At 46.0% G+C, this 13,752-nt stretch overlaps 1 protein-coding gene across 3 annotated transcripts in view; it reads left to right on the top strand.

Moving 5' to 3' along the window:
- The window catches only part of NVL (nuclear VCP like), an 86,137-nt gene that overhangs the window by 48,835 nt on the left and 23,550 nt on the right, over nt 1-13,752 (top strand). For all 3 annotated transcript variants that reach the window (XM_039235807.1, XM_039235809.1, XM_039235808.1), the window contains 2 exons: nt 3,056-3,155; nt 12,204-12,310. In XM_039235807.1, the coding sequence (XP_039091738.1) occupies nt 3,056-3,155; nt 12,204-12,310 (207 nt within the window). The remainder of the gene's footprint in view (nt 1-3,055; nt 3,156-12,203; nt 12,311-13,752) is intronic.

The following is a 13,752-nucleotide window of genomic DNA, read 5'->3' as shown; positions in this document are numbered from 1 at the left end:
TGGCCACGCAGTGGTCCTTTCCGGGTCATCCCACTGGCTGGCAAATCCTGGAATCTGGTATGGGATCCAGAGCAGAGCACTGCCTTTTCTGTCCAGCGGTTTGGAGCGTGGTGTGCTCTGGAGTTTACTCCTTTCTATCTCCTTGTCTTTGGCCTTGGATAAGCCCTTCATTTGTCTACAGCCCCTGTGTTGGTTTCTAGTAGCCTGTTACTGGCTGGTCATTTAACTTTGGAGAGGTGTGGTGAGGTGTGGCCGGTCGGCCTCTTGCTGCAGAGAAGTGTGCGGCCACACAAAGCACGCTGTGACGTCTGGGTTCTCACTGGTTCTTGGATGTTTACTAACACGTGTTTCTATTTTCTGGTACCTGTGTTCTTCTCTTTGTACATTTTCACCTGAAGGGGATTTTGAAGGAGGGAAATAGGGAGAAATATGGGAATACGTGTTTATTTTTTTTAGCATACGAGTTTTGCATGGACACAGACTTGTGACAAAATTCAAATAAATGCCAGTGGTAATAGTTCAAGAGTCTTTCCTCCCATTTTCCCCCCATTCCTCTCCTTGGAGGTTATTACTGCTAAGTTTCATGTGTAGTATTTGTTACTCTACAACTTCCTCCATATTATCTTAAAAACATGTATAGTTTAGAGTTTTATATAAATGCAGTCATGCATTTTGATGATGTTCCCATGTAATTTTTAAACTATTACATAAATATTCCAATATTCCACAGTCTGGAAATAGAAGGATTTCTTTAATAATTCCCTGTTCTGGACATTCACATTGTTTCTAATTGTTTCTCTTACAAACAGAACTGAAATAATATTCTAATCACATACTATTGTGCACATGTATGTAGATCTATACATACTGGTTTTCAAGCTAACATTAAATTATCCTTCACAAAAAATACCAGTTACATATGCCTGCCAGCAGTATCGTCAGCAATAGGTAATACCCATCTTTTAATTTTTTGGCAATTTTATTGTCAAACATGATATTAAATCTTAGTATTCATCTCCTTGATTATCAGTGAGGTTGATTGTCTTCAGTCAATTTGTATTTCACCATCTATAAATTATCTGATCAGATACTTTGACCCTTTTGCTATTAAAACTTCTTTTTTATTTATAGGAGTTTTTATGTGTGCTAGAAATTAATCCATTGTCCAATTATGTGTGCTGGTACCGTTTTCCCTAGTCTTCTCATTTACCTTTAATTTTTTTTTTATTACATACAATGTTATAATTTTATTAGAGTAAAACCTGCCTTCATGTTCCTGTGCTGATTCTGAGGATTTTGTCTGGTGTAGGTAGGACAGTGTTTGATTGGTGTCTGGAGCTGCTGGTACTGTTCTGAGTCGCGATAGTCACTGTGTTCGTCTCCTGACGTATTAGCTTTATGTCTCCAAAGAGTGGTGATGTGCACTATTTCTTTTCTAGAGAACTCGTTACCGCCTCTGTGTTTCTCTGTCTTTCCCTCTCTCCCTCTCTCTGCCTCTCTCTCTCTCTCTCTCTCTCTCTCTCTCTCTCTCACACACACACACACACACACACACACACACAGCACTACTTTCCTCCATGTGCCTTTAAAACATTTCTGTATTCAAATGAGTTACCCCTGTGTCCACCACCACCCCGGACCTTTCTCGTGGATGTTGCTATAGCTCTGCTTTGTACTGTGTGCCTTGGGGAATAAGTCTCGTGTCCCAGCCCAAAGATCTGGAACATCTCACATCCTGGGAGCTCTCATCAGACTGAGTCCACATTTGGGTCTGGAGTTCTCTCTTGTCTAGCAAGAGAGCATGACACAGGATTGAAAATGCAAGAGAGGCTAATATCCAGGAGGGGACAAGAGCCCCAAGGAAAGGTCCTTGCTCCATGTTTTGTTAGGACCAGAAGGCTTACAAGCATGATGGACGTGCAGAAAGAGACCATGAAACACCGAACATTAACTCATAGGCGTGGGGGAAAGAGGGTTTTAAAGATATGTGGTTTTAGGGGTTTGGGCCAGTACAAAACAGAATCCTGGAGCTGGGCAGATGGTTGTTTAGAGCAGACGTGGGGGCCCACCTCTGTGTACCTAAACTGGCCTAGGGAACAAGAAAGACAGAGCATGCTACCTCAGGATCAACAAGGCCCCTTTCTTGCTGATTAGGTCCACTCTGAGCAACTTCACCCTGCTCTGGTCCAAAGTCCTGCTTACCTGTTTGCCTATTTTGGTCCTTCCTTGCTGTAAAGCAGCTTTCTGCCGTTGTATGAATTTGGGGGTACTTCTGCCCTGAATACCTAATCTTGTTTACTTCATCTTGGATGTTCTCATCCTAAGATTCCCTGTGTCTATATCTTTGTCCTATACTGGAGGCCTTTGCCCTATTTATCTCATCTTGTTTACCTAATCCTCTTCACCCAAACTTGGGTGTGTTCATCCTGTGGCTTTCTAATTCTTTATGCCTTATTAACCCATTGGGGTGCAAGCTCAGGGAATTCCTAATTATTCCCCACAGCCATTAGATCTTTTCTTTTTAAGTTTAATTATTTATTTTTAGAGAGAATGCGTCTGTGCACGAGGAGGTGGGCAGAGAGGGAGGGAGGGAGAATCCCAAGCAACCTCCATGCTGTCAGTGCAGAGCCCAGCATGGGGCTCGATCCCACAACCATGAGATCATGACCTGAGCTGAAACCAAGAGTCAGACGCTCAATCGACTGAGCTCCCCCCACCCCCACCCCGGGTCCCGCAGCCATTGGATCTTTGAGTAACTTGGAGGCACGAGACTTAGGTCAGCCAGGTGTGCCCTTGTCTGGCTTTGAGGCTGGGACACATATACCCTCTGAGCTCCAGCTTCCTCAATGCAACAGCAGATAACATGATTCTGGGGACTTCCCAGCCCTGTGTTGCACAGTGCCTGGATGTAGTGACCGCTCAGAAAATAATCGCTGTCACCTCTTGAGAGAAGCTTTCATTCGGGTTAGCAAGTATGTTATTTTGTATGGTAAAGAATGATGATGTGTTTTTCTTTTCATTGGAGACTGACGGAGCTGTGTTTATTTCCTTTTAGACGGGGGCAAGTGTGCGGGTGGTGAATCAGCTGCTCACCGAGATGGATGGGCTGGAGGCACGGCAGCAGGTTTTTATCATGGCGGCCACCAACCGGCCAGGTAGGGGGTGCTTCCCACGACTGTCGGGGTTCCAGAACACCGAGATTTACATTCATCCCAGTAGAGAAGTGCTGTGTGAGCCTGTGTAATCGGGACGCAGGGGACCAGAGCCCCTGTTGGCGGGGGAGTGGAGGAGGGGGGGACACACCAGCTGTGGCTGCTGGCCACGCACAAAGTCAAAGGCAGAGAAAGGAGTCCTGGTAACAGAGGAAACGAACTTATTTCCGCGAGGCCAACACCAGGGATGAGGAGGGAGCGCAAGGCAGGCCAACAGCACCACCGAGCCACCCCCCCGCCCCCACCAAGGTGGATGTGTGTGACATTCCTCAGGCCCTCCTGGCTGCCCAAGGACTGGGCAAAAGACAGAAGACAAATGGTTAACTGATAGAGTCTCCATCAGTTTACAAATATCTTAAGAATATTACAAGAAAAAGGCAGTCTTATCAATAGCCTAATCTCCAGGAACTCCCTACTGTCTTAATGATAATACTCTGTTGGAGGGAAAAATAACCTTAGCTTGACAGTTGCTGGGCCTCCAGGATCCCGGGAGCCTTTGTTAGCATATGAAAGTCCCACTGGAAACTTCCCCTGGACTTAACGCCCCAACTCCACAGTATATAACCAGTCACTCTGCACAACCCCAGTGCAGCTCTTCCTGCCCACAGGTCCTGTCCCCGGGCTTTAATAAAATCACCCGTTTTGCACCAAAGACGTCTTCAAGAATTCTTACTTGGCTGTCAGCTCCAAAGCCCCACCATCCCTCCAAAACCCCATCGGGGAGATGGTGGGCTAGCATCTCAAAGACTGTCCTCAAAGTGCTGAACAAAGATCCAGGTTCAAAAAGGAAAGTGTGGGACAAAGGTCATTGGGCAGTGACAGGTTGATCATTGTCTTGGGGTCAATCATGGGTGGGGTCTTGCTGGCTCAGGGCAGTCCCTGTTGCTTCAGGGGACAGTTTCAGTTCCGCTTTGGGGATGTTTTGCCTACTGGGTGTTTGCCTGAGTTAAGAGATTTGGAAATAAGAACTTAATTAGAAAGTAGAGACTGACGCCCTCATGTACATGCTTTTCCTTTCTCTCTCTCTCTCTCTCTCTCTCTCTCTCTCTCTCTCTCCCCCCCTCTTGCTGTCTTTCTCTGCTTTCCTGTGGGTCACTTGAACATATTTTAGAATTTCATTTTGATTTACCTATTATTTTTGAGTGTATCTCTTTGTAGAGTATTTTTTTGTGGATGAGGCAAGTGTGGAACTGTATACATGTAGCTTCTCGGTGTTCCCTGATGTCAACATTTCTTTTACCAGTTCCATTGAGGGGTACATGCACTGCCTCCCTTTGAGTTTCTGCACCAGCCCTATTCAGGACTGTTCTTGGTGTCCCTTCTCCGCTGTTTCAGAACCTCCTCAGACAGCCTTGTTATTTTTGCCTCAGCTGTCAGATAAAATTTTTTTGAAGTTTACTTATTTATTTCTTTTGAGAGAGACAGAGACAGTGTGAGTGGGGGGAGGGACAGATGGTGGGGGGAGGGGAGGGGGGGAGAGAGAGAATCCCAAGCAGACTCCAAACTGTCAGCACAGAGCCCAACGTGGGGCTAGAACTCATGAACCATGAGTCAGACGCTTAACTGAGTGAGCCACCCAGGCGCCCCCTGTCAAATAAAATTTTAAAACTCAAGCAGGTGGAAAAGGAAGCCTTATTGTATTCTCCAATTTTTACTCTTCCCATAGTTTTTTCTTTTCTGATGTTCCTAATTTTTTTCTATCATTTCCTTTTTGTTTTAGAAATTCCCTTTAGTTATTCTTTGAGAGAGAGAGAAACGCAGAATCCAAAGCAGGCTCCTGGCTCTGAGCTGTCAGCACAGAGCCTGACAGAGGGCTCAAAGTCACAAACCGTGAGATCATCACCTGAGCCAAAGTCGGCTGCTTAACCGAAAGTTTATTCATTTAGAGAGAGAGAGGGAGCCAGAGAGGGAAAGCATGATCAGAGAGAGAGGGAGAGAGGGGGTGGGGGGAGGGAGAGAGAGAAAGAGAGAAAGAATCCCAAGGAGACTCCATGCTGTCAGCACAAAACCTGACATAAGTCTCGATCCCACAAACGGTGAGATCGTAACTTGAGCCAAAATAATGCTTAACCCACTGAGCCCCCCAGGCACCCCTTTCCTATTTTCCATTTCTGTTGTCATTTTTTTCCCGTAACTTATGAGGTGCTGTTTTCTACAAAGCAAGGGAAAGAATTGTTCTGTCCCCATCCCTGCTCGCTGCTCTGGAGACCTGTTATGTCCCTTGTGTGATGTGTGGTACACCAGAGTTCATCCCCAGTCCTGGAAATAATCCACTTTCCCGTGCTCAGCCCCAGGAGATGAAGGTCCTTGGACAAAATCCATTAAGACCACAGATGCCCTAATTGTCATCTCTGCACACATGTCCATGCTTCTTCCAGTACCAGCTCCTGTAAAGAATGTTCTCAGTGAGGAACTGTCTGTGCCTACTGACCCCTCTGTGCCGCTGGTTAAAAATACTCCTGTGGATGCATACAAACCCAGTAGCCACACCAACTGGTTAGGGTCTCTTCTGTCTAATGGGTGTCTGGTCCCTATAGTAGCAACACGGTATCCAAGAAGAGTTTCTGCTCTCTATAGCTCTATTGAAAAATTAAATCTGTATTATGATGTATAAACTTCTGGACAAGACTTAGGTCTGCATGGGGCGCCTGGGTGGCTTAGTCGGTTGGGCGTCCGGCTTTCGCTTAGGTCGTGATCTCGCGGTTCGTGGGTTCGGGCCCCGCGTCGGGCTCTGTGCTGACTGCCAGCTCGGAGCCTGGAGCCTGTTTTGGTCTGTGGCTCCCTCTCCCTCTGGCCCTCCCCTGCTCGCGCTGTCTTTCTCTCTCTCTCCTAGAAATAAATAAAAATCTTTAAAAAAAAAAAAAAAAAAGAATTAGACTGCAGTTTCATTTTTGTATTTTTTTTCTGTTTTTTTTTAATGTTTTATTTATTTCTAGGAGAGAGAGAGAGAGACGGCGTGAGCAGGGGAGGGTCAGAGAGAGAGGGAGTCACAGACTCTGAAANTTGGCTCTCTTCATTTGTTAGCCATGAGCCAGTGAAGGAGGCAGGGGAGCTGGAGAAACCACACAGTAATCTTTTAGCTAATTCAGAAATCTGGGCTCCAGAAGGTTACCTCTGGAAATCTGGGCCCTCATCCTTGAGAACAAGTGATTTTAATGCTTATTTATTTATTTTTGAGAGAGAGAGAGAAAGCACAAGCAGGTGAGGGGTAGAGAGAGAGGGAGACACAGAATCCGAAACAGGCTCCAGGCTCTGAGCTGGCAGTCAGCACAGAGCCCGGCGCGGGGCTCGAACCCACGAACCGCGAGATCATGACCTAAGTGAAAGTCGGACGCTCAACCGACTAAGCCACCCAGGCGCCCCGAGGTCTCCAGTTTCATTTTTGAGAGAAAGCTTCTAGTTTAGAGTCTATCCATTGTAAGCCCTTAGTAGTTGTCAGGTGACACGGTGGGTGGTGACAGAGAAGAGACTTTTTTCCATTACAGTAAGATATTCAGCCCCTTAAAGTTCCAAGTAAAATCTTCCCTTACGTATCTAGTCTGGCCCTGGATCGTCATCGAGTTCTCCTTGAAGGCACTTGTGCAGTGACTTAGTGCCATTGTCAAACGCTTTGGCACGATACTTCCCTTGCGAAAGTAACTTAGGCCCTGGCATCACTTCTGCTGATTTACGGGAACCCGTATATAATAGAACTCGGTAGGTGTATCGTGAATTGTGAGAAGAGACCTATTTCTGTTGTGAGTGAAGGTTGTCTGATCTTGCAGTAATTTTCACTAGACCTACTATTGATGGTCTCGTTAGTCTGAGGATGGATTCATGTGTCCAGTTTCTAAGAAAATCGGCTTTATCAAGATCATAGTATACCATAAACTTTACCCATTTTAAGTACAAGATTCAGTGGTTTTGAGTGTATTAACAGACTTGTGCAGCCATCCCAACAGTCTGATTTGAGAACACTTCTGTCACCCTCAAGACAGATCTGTGTGTGTTAGCTGCCCCTCCCCATCTGTCCCCCTCCCCAGGCTTCCCGCTTCTGTGTTTAAGTGGAGTCACACATGCAGGTTGTGGGGTCTGCCCTCTCACACTAGGCGTCATGTGTTCAAAGCGCATCCGTGTGGCAGTGGCAGCCCTCCATTCCTTGTTACTGCCAGATGACGTTCTGTCATGAGGACATACAGCATTTCACCCATTCACCAGCTAATGGACATTTAGGTCATGCCCACTTTAGGGCTGTTGTGAACATCTGCCTATAGGGTTTTGTGTGGACAGATATTGTATTTTCTTGGGGGTACACACCGAGGAGTGGGGCTGCTGTGGGCCGCATGGTAACTCTGTGTTTAACACTTTAGGAAATAGCCAGACTTTTCCAGAGTGGCCCAGCATTTTCTGTTCTGCTGATAATTGTAACAAAACTAAGTGTGGGAGTTTAGATTTCTCCACACCCTCAACTCTTGTTACAACCTTTCTATTTGATTACAGCCATTCCAATGGGTGTGAGGTAGCATCCTACCGTAGTGTCTTCTTTCGAGAAATACCTGTTTGAATCCTTCACCAATTTTTTTAGTTGGGTCAGTGCTTTGTCATTGAGCAATAAGAATGATTTATTCCAGATACAGATCCATAGCCAGGTGTGTGATTTGCATGGATCTTCTCCCAGTCTGTGGGCTGTTTTTTCACTTTCTTGATGGTACAGTTTGAAGAACAAAAGTTTTAAATTTTGGTAAAGTCCAATTTATCAATTTTTTAAATCACATGCACTTTTGTCATCCTATCTTAAAAACTCATTGCCTAATGCAGGGTCACAAAGATTAACCCCCGTGTGTGGTAGTAGTTTTATGTTTTCAGTGCTCACACTTCAGTCCTAGATTCATATTGAGTTAATGTCTGTGCACTCCGAGGAAGGGCTCCCGATTCACCCTTTTGCATGTGAACTCCACTCGCCTCAGCACCGGCTGTGGCGTCTTCTCCCCATTGAATTGTCAGGGCACCTCTGTTGAAAATTGAGGGTCCGTTTGTAACAAGATGGAGTTTTTTCTAAAGTTGGAAGACACTGCCTTTAGCTCTTAAATTTTAGCTTTTTTTGCTAGAAAGAGCAATGGAAGAGCAGTGCTTCCTCACCAGCGGGTGGGAGGGAGGGCTTGTCATGCATCCACCTTGTTTGCGAGTGAACAGATTTTGTCTTTAACATGGTGGGATTTGGGGTGACTTTTTTATCGTAAACGTGAGAAGTGTTATCCTGACTCTGAAGACTTCGGCTCTGCCACATCTAGGTGGGGAGCCACTCAGCAAGCTGGAACAGCTCTCACCAGCTCGTGGTGGTGTGGGGATGTGTCATCAGTTGACAGGACCTGTCAGGGGATTCACTGTGGATGATGTCAGTGAGTGAAGCCCGGCCACGCCTCCAGGCTCAGCTGGAAAGACCAGAAGGATGACCTAGCCTCAACCAAGGAGGGAGAGTGGGAGAAGATCAGGGCCTGTGTGAACTGTGTCACGTCTAAGATGACTGTCTGTCAGGGAGGTGTCAGGTATACGCCTGCTTCCCACTTTCTACAACACCTGTCCCTTGCATTCTTTCCCTTTAATATTTACCGTCTTCTAAAGTGTAAGAAGCTGATTAGTACCTACAAGTTCTAGATGTACAGCACTGGATTTTCTTTGAGAAATGGTGTAATACATAGAATTTTGGAAAAGTTTTTGATAGAGCAGTAGTTTGCCATCCCATAGTAAAATCTATATAAAAGTGCTTGGTGCGGGGGCCTGCAACTCAATCTTGAGGTCATGAGTTTGAGCCCCATGTTGGGTATAGAGATTACTTAAAAAGCAAATAAAATTTTTTTAAAAAATAATAAAAGTAAAAAAAAATAAAGGACTCAGGGTGCTTTTTACTCTAAATGAAATAAATGAATAATTCCTTAAAATAATAAACTAATAAGTAAACTTTAATAAAGTAAATATGGTGCTTGTCAGAGATATTAAATGATTATAAAATTCCCAAACTAAGAATGATTTCTAATTATAATTGGGATTGTTTACATCAGGCTTCATTTTTGAGTATGTGGCTCTGGCTTTAATATCTACTTGTATATATAAGTTAAAAGATGTTTCCACATTTGGTATTGGCATAGACACAGACTTACAGATCATTGAAACATGATAGGACCTAAAAATATTCCCCCATGTATCTAGATAATTGCTTTTTGGGGTTTTGTTGTTGTTTTGTTTGTTTTTTCTTACAACAAAAAGCTTTGTTTCTATTTGGTGTGTGGCTTGGGAGCAGGTTCCAGGGTGTTGAAGAGCTGCCTGATGGCTATAGGGAGGGGCATAGGCACTAGCCCTGGCACGTGGGGGCTGCCGGAGGGGCCCCTCACAGGCTGCTGGGCTCCAGAGACTCCTAGGGGTGCTGGAGGGTGAGCCTGCCCAGCCTGGGTGTGGGGGGAGACAGCTGGCCGCAGAGATGAGTCAGGGGGTTGCCCATCTTCCTGATGCATTTCACCTCCGTCTGGGAAGTGCTTCTCCAGGAAGTCACAGCGCCAGGGGTCTGTGCGGGCAAGACCCAGGGCCTGGTCCAGAAGCAGGGCGGCTTCCATGATGTCCAGGCTTTTACCCCCTCATCCTGGCATGGCTTCTGCATGTCCTGGAAGAGGACGCGGCCACCACGCTGGTTTGTGCCTTCAGGAGATGCTCCACGGCTATGGCTTCTCAGCTAACTCACCTGGTCCACAGCCTCCAGAGCCATATCTTCTCGGTGGAAATAGAAGCCCAGAGAGAGGGAAGGATAGGAGACCCACAGGTGCATGTGGACCAGGCAGTTGACTGCAGCTTCCACCTTGGAATAATTCTGACAAAGCTAGGAGCTTGTAGATGATCAGAATGAGGAGCTAAGTTCAGAATAGGGTGTTGGCTGGGCCTGGAGGCAGAGGGTCTGGATAATTGGCTTTTAAGAACACTAAGGCCATGCAGTAGAGAAAGAATAGCATTTTAAACAAATAGTGCTGGGACAGTTAGATATGCAGGAAAAATAACCTATATCCTAGTAGGAGCCACATGAAAAAATTAACCCAAAGTGAATCAAAGACCAGTGAAAAGTCACATCTGTAAAACTGGAAGAAAACAGAGGAGAATTCTGCGTTTTCTACCTTGGACTAAGCAAAGATCTTTTAAGTGTGACATCAAAAGCACAATGTTTTAGAGCAAAAGGATAAATTGAACTGCTCTTCACAAGTACACGCTGCACAGACATAGAGGAAACATTTACAGAGCATGTCTCTGTTGAAGGATTGATATCTGCAACATATGATGGATTCTCAAAACTCAGCAAAAGAAAACATGAAAAATTGGCTAAAGACTGCACAGGCGTTTACTGTAGTAGGGACCTGCCAGCAGATAAACATGAGAATGTGCTCGACATCTAATCGTCAGGGAGATGCAGGTGAAGGCCACCATGAGAGACCACTGCAAACCCTACATTAACCAGGGGCTCCTGTGAGGCTCGGTGGGTTGAGTGTCCAACTCTTGATTTGGGCTCAAGTCATGATCTCATAGTCGTCGGATTGAGCCCCACGTCGGGCTGTGTGCTGGGCAGGAGCCTGTTTGAGAATATCTCCCTCTGTCCCTCCCTTACTCATGCTCAACTTTCTAAAATAAAAAAAGAACTAAAATTAGAAAGACTGTACCAAGTATTGGCAGTTATAGGGGATGTAACATGGCAAAACTAGTTTGGAAAACACTGTCAGATTCTTTAAGGCCAGCACAGCCCACAGTGTGATATAGCCACACGCCGAGGGACTCACCAGAGAGAAAGGAAAACTCACGCAAACACGTGTCTATGCATGCTTATGGTGGCTTGTGTGTAGTGGGCCAGAACTGGAAACCACATGCTCATCAACAGAAGAATGAACACTTCTTTCCATTCTGAAATTGAGGCGTATCCATACTGTGGAATACTGCCTGGCAGTACAGACAGGATACGTACTAGCACACACAAGAACTTAGGTGAATGTGGATAATTGTGTCAAGTAAAAGAAAGAGCCTGTAACACATTGCACTTATATGGGGTCAGGGAAGAACAGGAAAGAAAGGTCACAATGGGGTCCTCCATAAGTTTTTAGACGGCAAAGTTTTCCTGAATGTGTGGGGCCCTTTGGCCTGTAACGTAAGATGGTGCCCAGACACGTGGGGCAGTGCTCAATCACAATGCTGTGCGCATTGTGCAGTAATTTCTCTTTTCCCTCATTTCTGAGGGGTTTATCTTGGCATCTCAAGAGAAAGCCCAGTAATTTGTTGAACATTGAAAAATCACTGAATTAAGTATTTAACTTCCCCAAGGTAACTGAAGAACAAAACTAAACAAAATCAGAATTTTAGCTGTAAAGAACTCTACCTCTTTATGGAAGAGTAAATTAATGGTTAGCTCTCAATGACTCAGGGAAGGCTTCCTGGAGGAGGCATTGTTTGAGAATACCAACAGTGTAAATGAGGAATAATGTATTTCAGAGGAAGGAACCACTGAGAGCAAAGAGAAGGAAACTTGAGGCTTCAGGTTGTTTCAGGAACAGCAAGAGGTCTGGTCAGTGGGGTGTGGGAGTCGAGAATGTGAGAGAGGGTACGGTCAGGCCTGGAGGGCTCTCCTGCTATGGTGACAGATGTGGGCTGGTTCTGCAGGGGTCCCAGAGTGGGGAAGTTCACACACAGGACCAGTTGGGAGCCACCTCAACCCTGACTGAGGGCAGGGATAGGGGAGGCTCACCTGACCAAACTGGGAGAAAGTGCCGGTCAGAGGGGAGAGAGGTCTGGCACCAAGTGGGTTTGGGCAGGAAGGTAGGTGGATTTTTCTTAAGGATATACTTTGATGAGCAGGAGCTTTTAATTTTAATAAAGTCCAGTTTATCAATTTTTTTCTTTTCAATAAAGTACTCTTCTCACCTCTCACGTTAATTGTATTTTTTTAAAGATTCCGTTTTATGAAGTCTTTGACCCTCCATTCTTCTCCAGATATCATTGACCCTGCGATCCTGCGCCCAGGCCGCCTGGACAAAACACTTTTTGTGGGTTTGCCGCCCCCAGCAGATCGTCTGGCCATCCTGAAAACCATCACCAAAGTGAGTAAAGGAAATGGTGTATTTTGGGTGTGTTTGTCTCATTGCAGATACAGACCAATGTCTGTAGCTTTCAATATTTGCTCAGTTTGTGTCTGCCAAAGACAGATTTTGATCATTGAAGAGACTGCATTCTTTTTGATTTGCTTAAAATGAAAGGGATATTTAGAGTTAAGTGTTCAACTGATATACGAGATTTTACTCTGATCATATTGTTTTGTTCTTTTAGGTCTTTTGATTTTTACTTTAGAGAAATTGTCTTTAGAGGGATTTGAAATGGACTAGAAACTTTTGGAGCTTAACAGTAAATACAGGCCCATTACCAAACATCCAGAGAAAAACAGTTTCAGAACCACAGTGTTGAGTCTGTCTGTCTTCCATGCTTATGTGCACCAACTTTTTCCCTTTTTCTTCTTCTTTTTTTAATGCTTATTTTTGAGAGAGCAATAGAGTGCAAGCAGGGTAGGGTCAGAGAGAAAGGGAGACGCAGAATCTGAAACAAGCTCCAGGCTCTGAGCTGTCAGCACAGAGCCCAAAGAGGGGTTCAGACTCATGAATTGAGAGATCATGACCTGAGCTGAAGTCGGACGCTTAACCAACTGAGCTACCCAGGTGCCCCTTTTCTGTTTTTGTGAGTCTTTTTCTGCAAAATGACTTGCAGATATTGATTCTATAAAGATGTCTGATGCCACTCTGCTCTTTCTTTCCCCCTGGTGGATGACCTGCTTTTTCTGCTTAGTCTCCACCTGTGAAGCTGAGTAGGCGCGGTGGGTCCTTCACTTGCAGTCTGCAGGCTGTGGGTCATGTTCCGGGTGGAGAGTGCTAAAGCTGCTGCAGGCAGGGGCTGTGTCGGCTGTCTGCATACCTCTGATTCCTGTGCCGGGCTTCCTTCTCTGAGGTGCCCGATTTCCACTCTGTCTCTTTTATCATTTGTCTTGTGCTTTGACTTCTGTCTTTTCCTTTGTATTCACTGTGCCGAGCTTCAGGGTCCCCTGACTCTCTCCATCATCCCTTCTTTCTGCCTCACTTCCCTCCCTTCTTCCGCTGCCGGGGGGGCCCCCCTCCCCCGCCTTGTCCCAGTAGGGAGGCAGGCTTCAGCCACCACCCCTGCTCCCCTGCTGGGGGCCCCTTCCCTCTCTGCCAGGGGTCAGTGCTCCCATTTGCCTTGTAGCCATGTTCTTGCAGCCTGGGGCAGGGGAAGGAGCTGAGCCTGCACAAGTTCAACCTCATGAGGACGCCTGAGCATGCTCTATCCTGGAGGTGACCTATGTGGTGACCTGGATCTGTCCCATCCACCCAGAGCTTGGCTCATCCCCAGGGTTGTGCTCCCAGTGCCCCAGGGCTTCCTGGGGGAAGGATGCCCCCCCCCCCATTGGCAGTGGGAGACTCTGGGCCATCGTTCCTTCCAGCTGCCTCCTGACAGAGGAGCGAGGGCAGCTATGTGG

This window comes from Hyaena hyaena, unplaced genomic scaffold (genome assembly GCF_003009895.1).
Source record: "Hyaena hyaena isolate Hyena2069 unplaced genomic scaffold, ASM300989v1 scaffold_103, whole genome shotgun sequence".
NCBI lineage: Eukaryota > Metazoa > Chordata > Mammalia > Carnivora > Hyaenidae > Hyaena > Hyaena hyaena.
The sequence above is the reverse complement of the archived record's forward strand: the minus strand, read 5'-3'. Positions and strand labels throughout refer to the sequence as shown.